Source organism: Dunckerocampus dactyliophorus, chromosome 5 (assembly GCF_027744805.1).
Source record: "Dunckerocampus dactyliophorus isolate RoL2022-P2 chromosome 5, RoL_Ddac_1.1, whole genome shotgun sequence".
NCBI lineage: Eukaryota > Metazoa > Chordata > Actinopteri > Syngnathiformes > Syngnathidae > Dunckerocampus > Dunckerocampus dactyliophorus.
Genome location: NC_072823.1, coordinates 32,083,054 through 32,100,681, shown reverse-complemented (window position 1 = coordinate 32,100,681; position 17,628 = coordinate 32,083,054). Strand labels below are relative to the sequence as shown.

The 17,628-nt window shown below is 41.8% G+C and overlaps 1 protein-coding gene across 2 annotated transcripts in view; it reads right to left on the bottom strand.

Annotated features, from left to right (window-relative positions):
- Positions 1 to 427: 427 nt before the first annotated feature.
- Positions 428 to 17,628, bottom strand: part of LOC129182001 (basic helix-loop-helix ARNT-like protein 1) — a 43,648-nt gene continuing 26,447 nt past the window's right edge. For both annotated transcript variants that reach the window (XM_054777845.1, XM_054777846.1), the window contains 9 exons: positions 16,723 to 16,872; positions 15,907 to 16,153; positions 15,064 to 15,170; positions 10,406 to 10,556; positions 10,254 to 10,333; positions 10,050 to 10,161; positions 8,184 to 8,277; positions 5,912 to 6,005; positions 428 to 5,815 (listed from right to left, as the gene is read on the bottom strand). In XM_054777845.1, the coding sequence (XP_054633820.1) occupies positions 5,658 to 5,815; positions 5,912 to 6,005; positions 8,184 to 8,277; positions 10,050 to 10,161; positions 10,254 to 10,333; positions 10,406 to 10,556; positions 15,064 to 15,170; positions 15,907 to 16,153; positions 16,723 to 16,872 (1,193 nt within the window). In that variant the 3' untranslated portion in view covers positions 428 to 5,657. The remainder of the gene's footprint in view (positions 5,816 to 5,911; positions 6,006 to 8,183; positions 8,278 to 10,049; positions 10,162 to 10,253; positions 10,334 to 10,405; positions 10,557 to 15,063; positions 15,171 to 15,906; positions 16,154 to 16,722; positions 16,873 to 17,628) is intronic.

Here is a 17,628-nt window from a genome sequence, read left to right as displayed (position 1 = left end):
TGTGAAAATGGTATTTTAAACAATAAATAAAGAAATGAATAACAAACAATTAAAATACTGCGAATGGTTAATTATTAAGGACTTCTATAAGAATGAAAACTTTATTCACAATTCTCATGGCTCCGTTTAGGGTCATCGTTTCAACAAGCATTTCAGACAGTCAGTACGGGAATTATCGATACTTCAGTGTGGATCTGCACATCACAAATGTGCAAGGAAGTGGTCACTCACCAAGCACACCACGTCATAAGAAGATAAATCGTAATGTTTATTACACTAATGCTACAAAAGTGACAAGCCACTAGAAAGCCTTTATCGTCAACGTTTTCCATCAGCTGAGCAAATGCCAGCAGGTGTCTGAACCAAAAGGTGTTCCTTCTTGAGCAACATCAATTTCAAGCACAAAACATCACAAAAGGAGCAAAAAGACAGAAACAAACAAATTTTATTTTAAAAAATAATTGACTGCTGATACATACAATACACTCATCATACTCATATATTTGCATAAAGTATACTCTTACCATATTAATATTCCAAGATTTGATACATTATATATAGACACGGGGAACACTTCATTGTAGTGTCGAGCATGAAAACACCAAAAGAGAAAAGCAGTGAAATACAGACGGTAGACCTCACTACTGCTGCCTGCTTGGAAGAGGGCAAGAAAACAAGTCTGTGACTTGAACACAAAGGCTGAGTCTCAAATGAAATACAGACAGTTGAACCTCACTTTTCATGTCCCACTTCCATATGATTTGCTTTTCGTCAAAAATTTAGCCTTTCCTCACCCGGAAAAAGGTGGAGTGCCATCTCCGAGTCGGGGATGAGATGCTGCCCTAAGTGGAGGAGTTGAAGTATCGGTCCTGCATCGGCCCATTTTGGCGAAGCTCTCAATTTACCCTTGGATCTACATTCCTACCCTCACCCATGGTGGTCATGAGCTTTGGGTAATGACCGAAAGGACAAGATGGCGGGTACAAATGGCCAAAATGAGTTTTCTCTGTAGGGGGGCTGGGCTCTCCCTTAGAGATCGGGTAAGGATGCCTCCCGGACACCTCCCTGGGGAGGTGTTCAGGGCACGTCTGACTGGTTAGAAGGCCTCGGGGAAGACCCAGAACATGTTAGAGAGGCTTTGTCTGGGGAGGAAGTTTGGGCCTCCCTGCTAAGTCTGCTGCTCCCACGAGCTGAAAGGCAAAGCTCTCCATTTAGTGGTGGATCTACGTTCTTACCCTCACCTGTGGTCATGAGCTTTCGGTAGAGACCCATAGGACAAGATCATACAGTAGGTAAAACTGGCCCAAATGAGTTTTCTTCATAGGGTGGCTGGGCTATCCTGTCATTTGGGAGAAACTCTAGAGTAGAAGTGATGCTCCTCTGCATTGAGAGGAACCAGATGAGGAGGTTTGGGCATTTGGTCAGGATGCCTCCCCGGAGAGGTGTTCAGGGCACGTCTGACCGGTAGGAGACCTCGGGGAAGACCCAGGACATATTGGAGAGACTGCGTCTCTCAACTGGCCAGGGAATGCCTTCGGATCGACCGGGAGGAGCTGGAGAAAGTGGCCGGGAGAGGGAAGTCTGGGTTTCCCTGCTTAGGCTGCTGCCCCCACGACCCGACCTTGGATCAGCGGTAGAAGATGAATGGATGGATGGACATGTATGTCTGGAGATGCAGAATCAGCCAGATCCGTCTTTGCAAAGAACGCATGAATCAAGCCCCCTCCAATCTTCCCCAACAAGCAGGATAATGCTCCATGTCGCATGGCGAGGTCTGGATGAGGGATCACCAGATCCAAGACCTTGTCATGGCCGGCACCACCTCCACACCTGAATCCCAGCCAAAACATCTGGAATGTGATGAAGAGGAAGATGGAAGGTAACGAGCCATCAAACAAAGCAGAGCTGCTGGAATTCTTGCGCCAGGAATGCTGTTGAGTTGCCCAACAGCGGCCAAATATTCATTTCTCCAATAAAATATGCATATTATTTTGTCGTGCTTTGATCATTTTTAATTTTTGGCAAAGCAATGTTTTGAATCAGTCAATCTGGAACGACCCGACGTCCATGAATGCACCTTGCGTTCTTAGAATGTTGGAATTTGGGAGTAATGTCATCAATACAAAACAATGTTCACTGCTTGTCAAGCACATACGGGAAAATAGTCAGTTCGGAGAAGACTCTCATTTTGCTGTGGTCTTGTACATTTTTCCACAGCTGCACGTATACAGTATGTGTGTGTGTGCATACACGTGCGTGTGTACGTATATACAGTACGGGTCATTCTCCTGAAAGGGGTACCAGAGAGGGTGCCGTCACTTTGAGGGTACATTGATGTGCAGCGATAACCAAATGAAAATATACTGCTGACACATTGAATAAAGAGGGGGAATCTGTGTGGAATAGTATCAAACAGTATTTAGTATAGTACTTTTCAGTTTACCACTTAGATCATTTTGACTTTTAACTTGCATTCATGTACAATGTACATAATACATACAGCGTTCCCTCGCTACATCGCGGTTCACCTTTTGCGGATTCGCTCAGATTTTCAGTGCAATTTTGTTTTTTATTTTTTTAACAGCATATGAACACACATTGTGTTCTGCGTCCTTATAAATACAGGACAAGTTTCCAACTGGTTCTACAAAATATGAAAGACTGATCCAGATAATGCAATCATTCTGGATACTACTGTATGATCCAGAATTAAAAAAATAGGGAAGATTTGGAATTGTCATCGTAGGAAGACAACAAACGAAGCTATAAAGATGCAACAAACAGCATTACATATAGCCAAGGCACTGTGGAATCTGGATTTGTTGGCTCTTCAAAAGCTATGGATCTAGATCCAGAAGAGAAACGCCATTACGGAAAATGCCATTTTTGTGAATAACTACTCAACTAATATTGATATCATTTTGAGTCCAATTGCTAACGGTGTGTTTTCATGGTCAAGGAATCTAAATATGTAGATAACATAAATGTAGGACTAATATTTATGCTGTAAATCACAATATGGGGGGCAACTATGGCGCGTGGAGGTCTGAGCTCTCCGAGCGCTTTTCTAGTTTTAATATGCAAAATGGTTGGAAAATAACTTTCAGGAGACTGACCCATAGGTCTGTAGAGACATATTTGATAATATTGATGATATAATGTATATATATATATATATATATATATATATATATATATATATATATATATATATATATATATATATACATACACATACACACACTGTACTACAGTGGGGCAAAAAAGTATTTAGTCAGCCACCAATTGCGCACGTAGAAGATGAGAGGTCTCCCATCTTCATCATAGGTGAACCTCAACTATGAGAGACAAAATGAGAACAAGAAAATCCAGAACATCACATTGTCTGATTTTTAAAGAATGTATTTGCTAATGATGGTGGAAAATAAGTATTTGGTCACCTACCAACAAGCACGATTTCTGGCTCTCACACACCTGTAACTTCTTCTTGAAGAGGCTCCTCTGTCCTCCACTCGTTACCTGTACTAATGGTACATATTTGAACTCATTATCAGTATAAAAGACACCTGTCCACAACCTCAGACAGTCAGACTCCAAACTCCACTATGGCCAAGACCAAAGAGCTGTCAAAGGACACCAGAAACAGAAGTGTAGACCTGCACCAGGCTGGGAAGACTGAACCTGCAAGAGGTAAGCAGCTTGCTGTGAAGGAATCAAGTGTGGGAGCAATGATTAGAAAGTAGAGGACATACAAGACCACAGATCATCTCCCTCCATCTGGGGCTCCACGCGAGATCTCACCCCGTGGGGTCGAAATGATCACATGAATGGTGAGCAAGAATCCCAGAACCAGCCGGGGGGACCTAGTGAATGACCAAAGTAAAAAGGCCCCCATCAGTAAGACACTATGCTGCCAGGGACTGAAACCCTGCAGTGCAGACGTGTCCCCCTGATCCAGAAGAGGATTGGGAGAATGTGATATGGTCACATGAAACCAAAATAGAACGTTTTGGTAGAAACTCAACTTGTCGTGTTTGGAGGAGAAAGAATGCTGAGTTGAATCCAAAGAACACCATACCTACTGTGAAGCATGGGGGTGGAAACATCATGCTTTGGGGCTGTTGTTCTACAGAGGGACCAGGACGACTGATCCGTGTGAAGGAAAGGATGGATGGGGCCATGTGTCGTGCGATTTTGAGTGAAAACCTCATTCCATCAGCAAGGGCATTGAAGATGAAACGTGGCTGGTCTTTCAGCATGATGATGATCCCAAACACACTGCCCGGGCAACGAAGGAGTGGCCTCCTAAGAAGCATTTCAAGGTCCTGGAGTGGCCTAGCCAGTCTCCACATCTCAACCCCATAGACAATCTTCGGGGGGAGTTGAAAGTCTATGTTGCCCAGCGACAGCCCCAAAGCATCACTGCTCTAGAGGAGATCTGCATGGAGGAATGGGCCAAAATACCAGGAACAGTGTGTGGAAACCTTGAGAAGACTTCCTGAAAGCGTTTGACCTCTGTCATAGCCAACAAAGGGAAGATAAAGTATTGACATGAACTTTTCTTATTGACCAAATACTTATTTTCCACCATCATTTGCTAATAAATTCTTTAAAAATCAGACAATGTGATTTTCTTGTTCTCATTTTGTCTCTCATAGTTAAGGTTCACCTATGAGAGAACGTGTGCAATTTGTGGCTGACTAAATACTTTTTTGCCCCGCTGTGTGTGTGTGTGTGTGTGTGTGTGTGTGTGTGTGTGAGAGAAAAAAAATAAAGGGAACACAATCTATTACAATGGATAATAATAAAAATAATAATAAATTTGATTTCCATTGATAACTTTTGTGGTTTTGTTGTCAGCACATGTGAAGAACAAAGTATTCCATAAGAATATTTCATTGATTCAGATCTGGGATGTGTTATTTTAGTGTTCCCTTTATTTCCAGCAGCGGTGTATACGTATACTGTATATAGGGGTTCTCTGGAGACAAAGCTTTGTTTGACTCATTTGTCCATTTTGACTCATTAAAGTAAATTTAGTGGAAATGTTTTGTACTGGTTTTCTTGTCAGCATGGCCGCTGCAGTCCTTCATAGAAGCTGTCTTGTACTCAGTGTTCCTATTTTAGTGCTCACACGACGTACGGCTTGAGGTTTTCAAGTGCTAATGCAAATGCTGATGCTAATGTCGCATACTGTAAAGTAAGTCTGAGTAGGAGTATGAGTGAAAAGACCTCCAGATGTTCCTGTCCGGTTGCGTGGGGAGTTGTGGCAGGAGAGGTGAGGTCTACCGGCTTTGATGAGGACCACTACAAACCTTCAGCATGGCTTCCACATTCATCATCCAAAGAAAAGACGACGTGGAGTTCCTTGTGGATGCGTTTCTCTGAAGAACGAGCGGAATTGCTAGAGTAAAGGGTCTTCAGAAGCATTCCAACTACTGAGATGGAGGTCCTCCACCCAGACTAGAAGCAGCTGCTGACTGAATAGGCGTCAAGCGGTCCAGAAGCAGTGTTAGAAAGAGATCAGGAAGCATCATCTCGAGATTCTTTTCCTTGGTCAGTCCCGCAGCGGACACGAGTCATGGACTGAAAAAGACTGAAGTCTCTCTAGCGCTGCTTCTGGCGCTAGAGGGAGCTCTCCCTCCACCTAATGTTCCTCACAAAGGCCAGGGAAGGTCGCTGAAGTCCACGGGGCCGCCTAAGCCGGCGTCAGCCTCCAGAAGGGACATGATGACAGCCATGGCCGCTTCGTCGTTGCTGGGGCTGCTGGAACCAGGTTCATCCATGATGTCGATGCTCAAGTGGGAGTTGTCACCTGATTGGACCAGGGTGACACGTGAGACGGAGCACTTTAGTGTGTGTGTGTGTGTGTGTGTGCGCGAGAGAGAGAGAGAGAGAGAGAGACACGTACTCATGATGGACTGGTTGGAGTAGGGGTAGCCTACAGAATCAGGTCCAGGAAGGATGCCAGTGCTGGCCAGCTCAGGTGTTCCTCCATTGTGGATCTGTCAAAGGACACGCCCATTAAACACCACCATCTCCTCTCTACGATGTCTTTGTCCACACAGAACACATGAATTGGGATTGGACCATCAGTGGACAGCTAGCCAACAAGGAAACAACCTTTACACTTACTGCCTTTTTATCTTATTTGCTGTTTTATGATATTTTATCCATCCATTTATTTGTTGTAAAATATTTGATAATATTTTATCCATCAATTTATTTGCTGTAAGATTTTTTTTTTATGATATTGCATAGATGAAATTATTTTCTGTGAGATATTTTATATTTTCATTATTCACTGTAAAATTTCATATTTTATACTTCCATTGATTTTCTGTAATATTTTAATCAAACAGGTTATATGCGGTAAGATATTTTATACTTTATCAATCAAGTTATTTGTTAGGAAATTTAATATTTTATTGATCGATTGATTTACTAGAAGATATTTTATGATCATTTTTCCAATCAATTTATTTGCTGTAAAATTTCCTGACATTTTATTGATCAATTTATTTCCTGCAAGATATTTTAAAATATTTTATTCACTTGACTTTTCTTCACTCTTCAGTCAATGCATTTTTACTTTTATGTTTTATGGAATGATTTTGTGTTGTGTGTAGTGCAGGTAGTGCAGGGGTGTGGCCAATGTGCCATTTGTGGCCCATGGCACATTCAGAGAAAAAGCAGTTGTAATATTATGAGAAAAAAGCAAAACAACAAATACGGTTATTTTTGGAAAATTAGGGTGCGTAAAAAGTTATGTAATGATGGGAATAAAGTCATCATTTCTGGAAGAAAATTTACAAGAAGAAAGTTGAAATTAGCTAGGAAATTAAATACAAATGGAAAAAAAAACTGAAATAAAATATTATGAGACAAAAGTTGTATTCTAGCATAGATTTGCAATGCTAAAGAGAAAAAGATGCTATTTTTCAAACGTTGTAATATTATGCAAGACAAACAAAACAAACATTTTTGGAATATTAGGTTGAGGGGAAAAGAAAAAAAAAAAGTGTCAATAAAGCCAATATATTCTGGGAATAAAGTCAAAAGATTATTGAACTCATTCAACGCCAAAGACGTTTTTATAAACCATAACGCCCAATCCCAACAAGATATTAATACGTCTTTTTGCGCGAGAGGCAAAAAGAGGTGATGACGCAACTCTGCACTAAGGCATTAACATTTCATTTCATTTTAAACCTTAAAAACGACCACATGGTGCCAGAAGTGCATTTGATAAGAGCTCGGCAGGGATGATTTCAATGGAAGGATCACACGACAGTAAGGAGGGAGTGAGAGAGCGTGGAGGAGTGCGTGCAGAAGGTTACGCATTGTAGGGACATTTTAACGCATGCACACACGCAGTTCAGTTCAAAAATGTGAAAATTGTAAATAGTTCATGGTGTCGTGTTTGTAAATAAATTGTTATTTTGACATAAAACAACCCCCTTTATTTGTATTGTTTATGTTAGAATAGTTGTTAAAAATAATATACAGTCAAACCTGTCTTAGCGGCCACCTTTATATAACAGCCACCTGCTTATAGCGGCCACTGAAAAATCCCCTGCAGCAAATGTACATGTTATAGACCCTGTGTATAGCAGTCACCTGTCCTACGCGGCCAGCGGCCACCCATTTTGTCTCCCTTGGTCAATATCTGACCGCATATATATATAAAATACCGACTCAAGTAGAAGCTTCATGCATGAAAAAGTTTCATTTTTTAATCAATGAAGCCGTCGTGTGTAGACTTTAATTACCGAGTCCTAGCTCAGTCACAATCATTCACAAGATCCACACAAACTGTCAGTTGTTCCACATAAAAAAAGCCGTCTTCTTTGGAGCTTGTTGCAGACAGTGACACCGTTTACTTCCTGGTGTGAGACAATGTGCACTGGTCAATACTGTAATGCCGCTTGTTGTGGGGAAGGAGAGACTCACGTCGCCGATGCACTTTAATGGCTTTATTAACAGCGGAGAACACTGCAGGACTTTACATCCACGCTACGGTCGCCACAGTCAAGTGACTGAAGCGTCATTGAGCACATAAGAGTTCCGCTGCACACTCTGTTGCTTTAACACCAAAATCAGGTTTTTAATCAATGAAGGGGAGCCGTAAACACTGTAAACGGAGGACCACCTGTGTGCTCATTCAGGTGTGTGTACATCACCTTCTTTCCCCCTGGGGAGCAGGTGTCAGGTGGAGGTGTGCTGGTGATGTTTAATGGGCTGGAGCCACAGCTGGAAGGGGAGGAGCCTCGGATCCTACAAAGGAAACATTTTGAAGGATCATTGTGGCTAAATGTCAATAAGATACACATTCAAATCTGTGGCAGGCGTCTTTTAGCCACACAAAGAGTTGACATTAGGAGAAATTTATTTTTTTATTGGCCCACGGCACATTCTAAAAACAGAGTTGGGCAAGAAAACTAAAATGGACAAATCTGCAGGAATTTTACAAGAATAAAGTCAAAATATGGAGAGAAAAATGTAATTTTACAAGAACAACTTTGTAATATTAGGAGGAAAAATACAATTATTTTAGGAGCTTTAAGTTAATCCTCCAGTTTCACATTTCTACATCTAAGTGCAATGAGCTTACAGCATTCTTTTATGACAAAGTTCAAGGTATATAAAAAATGCATTCATTTCCACAACACAAGTATCCTGCAGCCAGCTAAACACCTGGAGCTGATGCATTTCACACCTGGCATGGACAAAACCGTCAAAGAGATCATCTGCAGTCTGGGTCCATCAACGTGCTGCCTTGACAAGTTACCCACTAGATTTCTAAAGTCTGTCCTGAGCGCTGCCTTTGACACAGTTGATCATGTGATCTTATTACAGAAGTTAGAAAACTGGGTGGGAATCTGTGGTACTGGTCTAAATGGTTCAAGTCCTCTCTGGAGGACAGGAAGTACTTTGTTGGAATTGGTAACTGTGTCTCAGACCAAATGGCAATGACCTGTGAGGTTCCCAAGGGGTCAATCCTGGGACCCCCTATTGTTCACTCTGTACATGCTTCCACTAGGCCAGCCTAACACGCAGCTGCAGTGTGTCCTACCACAACTACGCAGACCACACTCAGACCTATGTGTCGCTGACAGTAGGTGAACACGGTCCTGCAGATTTACTTTGTCACTGCATCAAACAGATCCGTGTGTGGATGAGTTCAAATTTTATACGCAGAAAAGCATAATACGTCAAAATATTACAGGAATTAAGTCATAATATTAAAAAAAACGAATTTACATACAGATTATTAAAAAAACAGCCGGGGGGGAGCAAAAGGTGAAGTTGATATGAATATGGTTTTTCACCGACATGACAATGCTGAGATACACTTTTTTCTTTAATATATATAAATTCCTAGCATATCTACATGCGCAGTAATACTACAAGAATAAAGTCAAAATATTAAAACAAAAAAAGCTGTAATATAACAAGAAAAAGTCATAATTTAATGAGAACAATAACGTCATTTTTGGAAAACTAGGTTATGAGAATAAAGTCTAAATATTATTGGAATAAAGTCATAATTACAAGAAAAAAATGTACAACAAGTATGTTGAATTAGTTGGAAAATGAAGAAAAAAACAGAAATGGGGAAAAAAATGCTGTAATTTTACAAGAATAAAGTCTAAATATCAACAGGAAAAAAAGTTGTATTCTAATAAGAAATAAAGGTGCAATTGTACAGACAGCACATTGGTAATATTATGGGGAAAAATACATTATTTTAGTAGCACAGAACTGAACGATTTAAAATATTTAAGTTGCAATACTATGAGAAACAACAAAAAGTCATTTTTGGACAATTTGGTTTGGGGAAAAGATATAATAATATGAGGAAAATAAAGTCAAAACATGAAAAGAAAATTTACAAAAATTATTTAAGAAGAAAGTTGAAATATTTGGAAAATTTAAAAAAGCAAAACAAAAAAAACCCCAGCAAAAATGGGGAAAAAAGAGCAAAGAGTGAAGTGGTTGGTGGTCAACACAAATGTGTGAACACACCAGTAGTTATCTGCTCTTACCTTTGAATCTCCATAACTTCCTCGGCGATCATCCTTCCAATTTTTCCGGCTCCTGCTCTTGTGCCACCGGGAATGCCAGGCACTGTCTGTAGGGCTCGCCTTCCTCCGCCTACTATCGTCAGTCAAGAGCAATCAAGAAGAAGAGGTTCAGCACACGAGTCACATGTCAGCAGTAGTGGTTCCACGTTGGAGTGCGGGCGGTACCTTCTGAGGGGAGAACGCTGTCCATACTCTGTGGCGAGGCAGCAGATTGAGTGTAGTCTGATCCTTCCATCATAGGACACCTAGAGAGACACAGTCATGTGGAAACCATCCGAAGATTTCCTGACATCCCGTGTTTGTCCTTTGCCACTTACGACACCACAGTGTTGGTGGAGACAATGTACTCCACCTCCTTGGTCCAGGGGTTCATGAAGCTGAACCATCGGCTCCGCAGTGTGATGAAAGAGCCGTCTTTGATCTTGAACTTGTAACAGTTGGTGTTGATCTTTTCCCTCATCTGCAACACTACAACAGTGGATGGAATCCAAAATGACCATACATATACACTCCTACTCCTATATCAATATCTTAAGACCAGTGGGAAAAACTGCAAGAATGTACATTTTCCACTGTTGGATCTTTAGAAAGTTCTAAGTAGAGCTTCAAAATGAAAAAAGAAGAAATGGCAGGCTAGTGGGAATGTTGCTGCAGGTGGTGAAGATAGCTTCACAGAGGGCATCCACTGAACTGATGTCCATTTTTGTAAATCCATCCCCAAATGTTCTCCATTGGATTTAGATGAGGGGAATACGCAGGATGGTCCAAAAGAGTGAGTTTATTCCTTTGTGAAGTGCAGTGTTGTCCTGTTGATAAAGCCAGTTATTACCACACACACGAGGACCTTCAGTCATGAGGGCTGACCCCTGCGACATCTCCACATTGCCGGCTGCCGTTTGACGCCCATGCGCAACCTTAAGCTCCATTGTTCCATTGAAGGATCATGATGGTGGAAAACATCTCAGGTGGGATCTCCTTGTCATGCCAGTAACGTTGGAAGCCATCAGGACCGACGAGGGAGAAGAAAACTTTCTTCCACCTGTCAATGTCCCATGTTTGGTGCTCTCCTGCGAATTCCAAACCTTGAAGGAGACCAGGCCTTTGAAGAGCTTTCTTCATAATATTATTACTTTAACGACAAAGAATATTTAATATTTCAGCTGTATGCTACCAAAAATACATTATTTTTCATCATAATATTCCAAGTTTATTTTCGTATAATTGAGCCTTTTTGGGGGTGGCCGTGGGTGGGGGGAATTGCGCTTCCGGCGTGGGCGGGCTTCTTTCCGGTTGTGGGGGCGTCTCTGGGCCTGCCGGTTTGTGGCCCCCGGTACTCATCTGCCTTTGTGGGGTGTGATCTCTCGCTGGTCTCAGGGGTTGGCTGTCCTCCGGTGCCCTGTCTTTGCTGGGATTACCTCTCTTCGGCCCCTTGCTGGTCTTCCCGGGGGGGAGGGCTCTCTGGGCTGGCTCTTGGGGCACTGATCTTTGTGCTGCCTGCCCCTGTGGGCCTGGTGGCCTTCTGGCGGCGGGGGCTCGGCCTGGCTATTTGGGGCGGGGCTCTCTGGGAGGTGGAAGGCGGCCCCTTTCCTTTCATGCATTTTCAGTGACAATTACACACCCACACTTTCTTGCACCTTTATATATATATGAAGTCTTCCTCACATACAGAGATACCTGTACATATGCACACGCACAGTACATACGTACTTCCCCACATTACTCATTACTCCCCCCCCCCCTTTGTTGTCACAATTGTGTGACTCTGTTGCCCCCCCCCGTTTCCTTTTCTCTTCTTCTCTGTCCCCTCCTGCTCCGGTCCGGTCGCTCCAAATTTACTTAATAACAAGCATCAAAGTCAAATAAATTCTGTATAACAGGGGAGGTGTATATCACACTTCTCCCTGGCAGAGTAAATCTGTTGAGCACTTGACGGCATTTAGATCTTCAATTCTATCTGCTTTAAAGGCTGGACAGGAAAGGGGTAAATAAATAAATAAATAAATAAATAAATAAATAACTGAGCCTTTTTTCTTGTTATCTTGTTATTTCTTGTTACTTCATATTTTGACTTCTCATTAAATTAGACAGTTTTTTTTCCATTCCTGCTGTTTTTAAAAAACATTATTTTCTAACTATTTCAACTTTATTCTTGTAAATCTTTTTTTTCTCATAATATTGTGACTTTTAACAGGCAGCTTTTTCTTTCTATAATCCTTCTCTGTCTAGAAAGAAAACTTTCTTCCACCTTTCTATGTCCATGTTTGGTGCTGTCCTGCAAATTCCAAAACGCTCAATTTTGTGGCCTTGAAGGAGACATTTTTTCTTCTTAAAAGCCTTTTCAGGCAGATGGCGTCTGATGGTATCAGACTGCACTCAGCACCAGTAACAACCTTCATTTGGGCCGAGGATTGTCCCGTGTCGTGAATGGTGTCCCCCGGTGACATTTTTTTGGGTCTATTTCTTTGTTCCATGAGCCTCAGGATGTTTGAAGAAGTTTGAAATGGCTGTCTTACTGCGTCCAACCTCATCAGCTTGTGTTACCTTCAAAGAGAGAAGGCTTTTTTGCCTTTGCAATCATGAGACCAAGACACTGTGAATACCTGACACAGTTTTTGTCTCACTCCCATTTCTTCTTTTTGCATTTTGAAGCTCTACTTAGAACCTCCTTAAGATCCAACAGGGCAAAATGTACATTCTTGACATTTTTCAACTGGTCTTCGGGCTGATAGGATGAATTATGACGTCACACCAATAACCCCGACGTCATTAAAAATAGCCCCGATAACCAATGATAACCCGATAACCTTTTCCCCCACCTCCCCTGAGCAACAGCTAAACAATCAAGGCGATGATTTTGTGGGACTTCTTCCATGTTTCAGAGGAAGACATTCTGTGTGATATTTGCTCCAAATTCTCTGCAGACATTCCGAAACCCCCCCAAAAACAGATTTTTAACACGTCAACACGCTTTGTGCCGCTTTGTTTGGAAAAAAACAACAACAAAAAAACGACCATTTGTAGAAACAGAACTGTTCTTGATTTTTGTTTGTGTTATATTTTCTATATTATTTAGAGATACATGATATCTTTTTTTCCCCCCCAAACTTTTTGCTTCTCAAGACCGATATGATACTGATAACCACTCACCTTTTTATATCTGCTTTTTTAAAATTTAGATGTAAGTGTATTTAGTGCACACCTGGAGGTAAGAAGGACTGGAACAATTGAAGATATAGATAGTCCTCATCAAATATCATGACATTACTACTACCACATCACTACCACCAGGAGAACCAGAGTATAGAGGGGAGGGAGCCACCTGGCGTGGCCCAGCAAGGTGCACTATATTTAGGCACACGCTCTGAGCAGCCGGTGTGCTGCCACGGAGGTCTCTGGCAAACCTTTTACACTTTTTAAATGCAGTGGTGCTGGCGTTTCAGGTGAGTGATAAGGTTTTGTGCGTGCTTTTGTTTTCCGCCCGATTGCCGAGCATTTGGTACAACTAGCACGTAAAATGTCTTTTTCGGAAAGCGAATGTTTGTTTACAGGAGAGCTCAGGGGAAGTTACGACAGGACGTTAACGTCGCAGGCAAGAGATAAAAGCAGTGCTTGGTTTGCTCACCCACACAGTAAGGGTACACTCTTCTCATTGGAGTAGTAGTAGGTCTTTAAAAACAACACAGCGGTCCTGTCTTATAGAGGATCTTTGACTGGCAAATTTTTTGCAGAAGGTTCTTAAAAAAAGCAGAGCGCTCCCGTCATATAGAGAATCTTTGACTCGCGTCTTTGCAGTAGGTTCTTATATAGATGATCTCTGACTCAGGTTTTTGCAATAAGTGCTTAAAAACAACAGCCTGATCCTGTCACCAGAGCAGGGGGCCCCAACCACAAGGCCAAGGCCCAGTATCGGTCCGTGGGCGGGGCCGAGGAAACCTTTCAAGCGCAATGAGAAAAAAAAAAAATCCACACAAAAAAAATGCATTTGTAAAAAACTAAATACAATTTTAAGTAAATGCATATTAATTTTGGAAATATTATTTATTTAAAAAATAATATAGTTTGAAGTTTTTGCATGTTGTTTGTTGCGAGTGTCCCACATTGTGCACATTAGCAGTCAATAAGTCATCAAAACTTACCTTTATGCATTTCCACATAGCATCAGCATTTGACACCACATATGAGGTGAAAGAAAAATGGTAAAAATATCGTAGTAGTCTATCTGTGCGGCATGACATAAAGTTATCACACACACAATGGACATGCGTCAAGTGAGACGGATGTAACAGAGAGAATCCGGACACTTTTCAAAATAAAACCTAAAAAAAAATTAAATAATGGAAATAATTTTTTCTTTCTGTGCGGCCCGGTACCAAATGACCCACGGCCCGGGGTTTGTGGACCACTGACGTAGACGATCTTTGACAACGGTTTTGACAGTACGTCCTTGAAAACAACAGAGCTATCCTGTCTTATATAGGATCTTTGACTAAGTTTTTGCAGAATGTTCTTAAAAACAGCAGCAGTCCTGTCTCATATAGGATCTTTGACTAGCTTTTTGCAGAATATCCTGTCATGTAGACGATATTGGTCTAGTTTTTCTTTTACAGTACATCTTAAAAAACGTGTACTTTTCAAACATTTTAGTGTGCTTGATGGGGTTTCCCCTCATCATAGAGCATTTGGTACAACTAGCACGCAAAATGTCTGCCTCGGAAAGTGAATGTTTACAAAAGAGATCAGGGGAAGTTACGACAGGAGAAAGAAAGGAGCGCTTGGTTCGCTCACCTGCACGGCATGAAATCTCCCCTCGGATTGTTTTTTTTTTCTTTCCATGATCGGTTATTGGAGCTATTTTTAATGTTATCGGATTCATCTTTTGAAGCAATGTGGTATTGTATGGTATTGCAACTTGGATGAAGAACTAGCACAAGTGTCAACTTTCAGGGTTTCATCTGAGCTTATTTTTCCCCAATACCTTGTCTGTGGCACTCAGCTAGATGGCCAATGTCATCCTGATGAAAATATTCATAGAAGGAGGTTCCCAGCAGCTCCTGGGGTAGGTAGGCTAGGATGGCTGTTGCCCTGAAAACAACAACATCTTTTCACACACAAAACACGCTTCACCCTCAGGTCTATTCAACTGGCAGCCCGAGACCCAAATGCGGCCCGGCAATGACGACAGACCGCCCCACGGCTAGTTTTTGCAGCAAACTCGTTAAAACAGCAGCGCACTCGTCATGTAGAAGAGCTTTGACTACCGTTTTTGCAGTAGTTTCTTAAATACAGCACAGCGCTCCTGTCTTACAGAGGATCTCTGGCTAGCGTTTTGCAGAATGCCATTAAAAACAGCAGCAATCCTGTTAAATAGAGGATCTTTGACCAGTGTTTTTTTTTTGCAATTGGTGCTTTAAAAAAAGTCAGAGCTCCTGTCATATAGAGGATCTCTGACTAGCGTTAACATAGTGTGCGTGTTTGAATGTATACATTGCTGACATCATATAGGACTACTCCATCCATCCATTTGCTGAAGTAAAAGTGTAAAGTGGATGCAAAAGAGAAGTCCGGCCCCTTGAACAATTCAGTTGAATCTCCCTGTGGTAGACAAAGCGGCATAGAAGACGGATGGATGGATCCCTGTGGTGGATGCTTTGAAAAAAAGGCAACTAGCGGTGCGTAGAGAGCTAGATGTACAGTATAACGTACAGTTTCATGCATCAAAGCTGGAGAAATACCACTGTACTCCTAAATCAATCATAAATGCAGTCGGGAGACTATGGTGAGCAAGGGATTGGCTTAAGAAGAACTGTGATGGGCTCACCTCTGGTCAACAAAGACAAATTTGCCATCGATGGCATGGCGGGAGACGTACTCGGTGGCCTTCACCCTGATGTCTGCCAAGCTGGGCTGGGGGACAATGTGCGGGTGCAACCGACCAATGGCTACCAGGCAGCTCAAGTTGCAGCCCTCGTTATCCGGCTCGTTGTCTTCGTCCAGACCCATCTTGGTGGGGGGCCAGCTTTTTAGATACCCTGTGCTATGGATGGTGCAGAAGCTCTTGCGATCAGCTGTGATGAAAACACAACAGGTAGTGTAAGAAGCAGTGTTTGCTGTCTCTATTTGCAAATAACCACAAGAGAATCATGTCAGGAACCCCTTAAATTGAAATAAAAAAAAAGTAGACATAAAGTTATCAGTATCATAATTGGCCTCGAGAAGCGGAAGGTTATTGATATTGGTATGAAATTGGTGCATCCCCAGGATTTCATTTACATAGCATGTGTGTTAAAATTGAGCTCCCGTAAAAATGTAGTGTTCATTTCGTTGTAAGGCGTCACACAATCAGCGGGGGATCCAACACTTCTTTTCCTCACAGTGTGCTTAAGCAGGCCAGCTTCCTTTGTTGTGTAACGCCCTCCCTTGTGCTAAGTCAGGTGTGAGTCCTGTTTTTAACATGGATGTGGCCTCACACACACACACACACACACACACACACACACACACACACACACACAGGGATGGGTACTTTCATAAGATGGTAGCTCATTTTTCTATTGCATTTCAAAATTACCAGGTGACATTTTCAAGACCTTAAGAAGTGCTTATTTTGAGGGACAGTGAGCGATGACGTCACTACCTTTTTTCTTGGAGCAGGTAGAAGGAAAGTCTTTATCCTCGACTTTGACGGATGGCCTGTTGCACTTCATCCTACAGAAAAACGAGCGTCTGGCTCCAGAACAAAGTCGAGATGGACCAGGTGTGATGTCCGTCTTCACCGGAAGACCAGCTGCAGACACACGAAGAAAAAGGGCAGGGTTTTACAAATTATGTGTGGCAGTCAGACTTTATGTGGCAATATTTCATTGATTATCTAGAAATGGAACATTTTTGTAGTTGTGGCATAGAAAACCTGTCTACGAACTTCTAAATACGTCTTAAAAATGATTAGATCCCTCTAGACATGAAATAACACCCCTATACTTGCCTATAACACCTTTACATTCATATTAGGCAATATAGTAGACATAATAAGGAAAATTAAGACATAAAACTTGTTTGACGTTCTAAATATGGGTTTTAAACATTATAAGAGTCCTCTAGAAAAATAGCACCCTTATAGTGACCTTTACACTCCTATTACCCAATGCTATAGACATAATGTGAGAAAATAAGACCTGTAGGACATAGAAAACCCATTTACCACCTTTTAAACGACACTTTATCCACGTTATTACAGCCCTCTGGAATTGAAATAACACCCCCATAGCCACCTTTACACTCCTACTACCCAATATAGTTGACATAACAACAGAAATAAGACACATTAAGCATTGAAAACCTATAGTTGGGGGGGCGGGCAAAGAATAAAACTACAAACATTGCAGCTGCCTAGTCAGAGGTGAGATGGCACAGTCATGTTTGGAAGACTGTTACAAATCTGCACAGCTGTGCTCTATTCTAATATGGAAGCAAAATGGCGAGGATTGGAGCAAACCCAAGTAGAAATACCTCTTGCGTCTATCTTAGGGGACAAGACTACTCC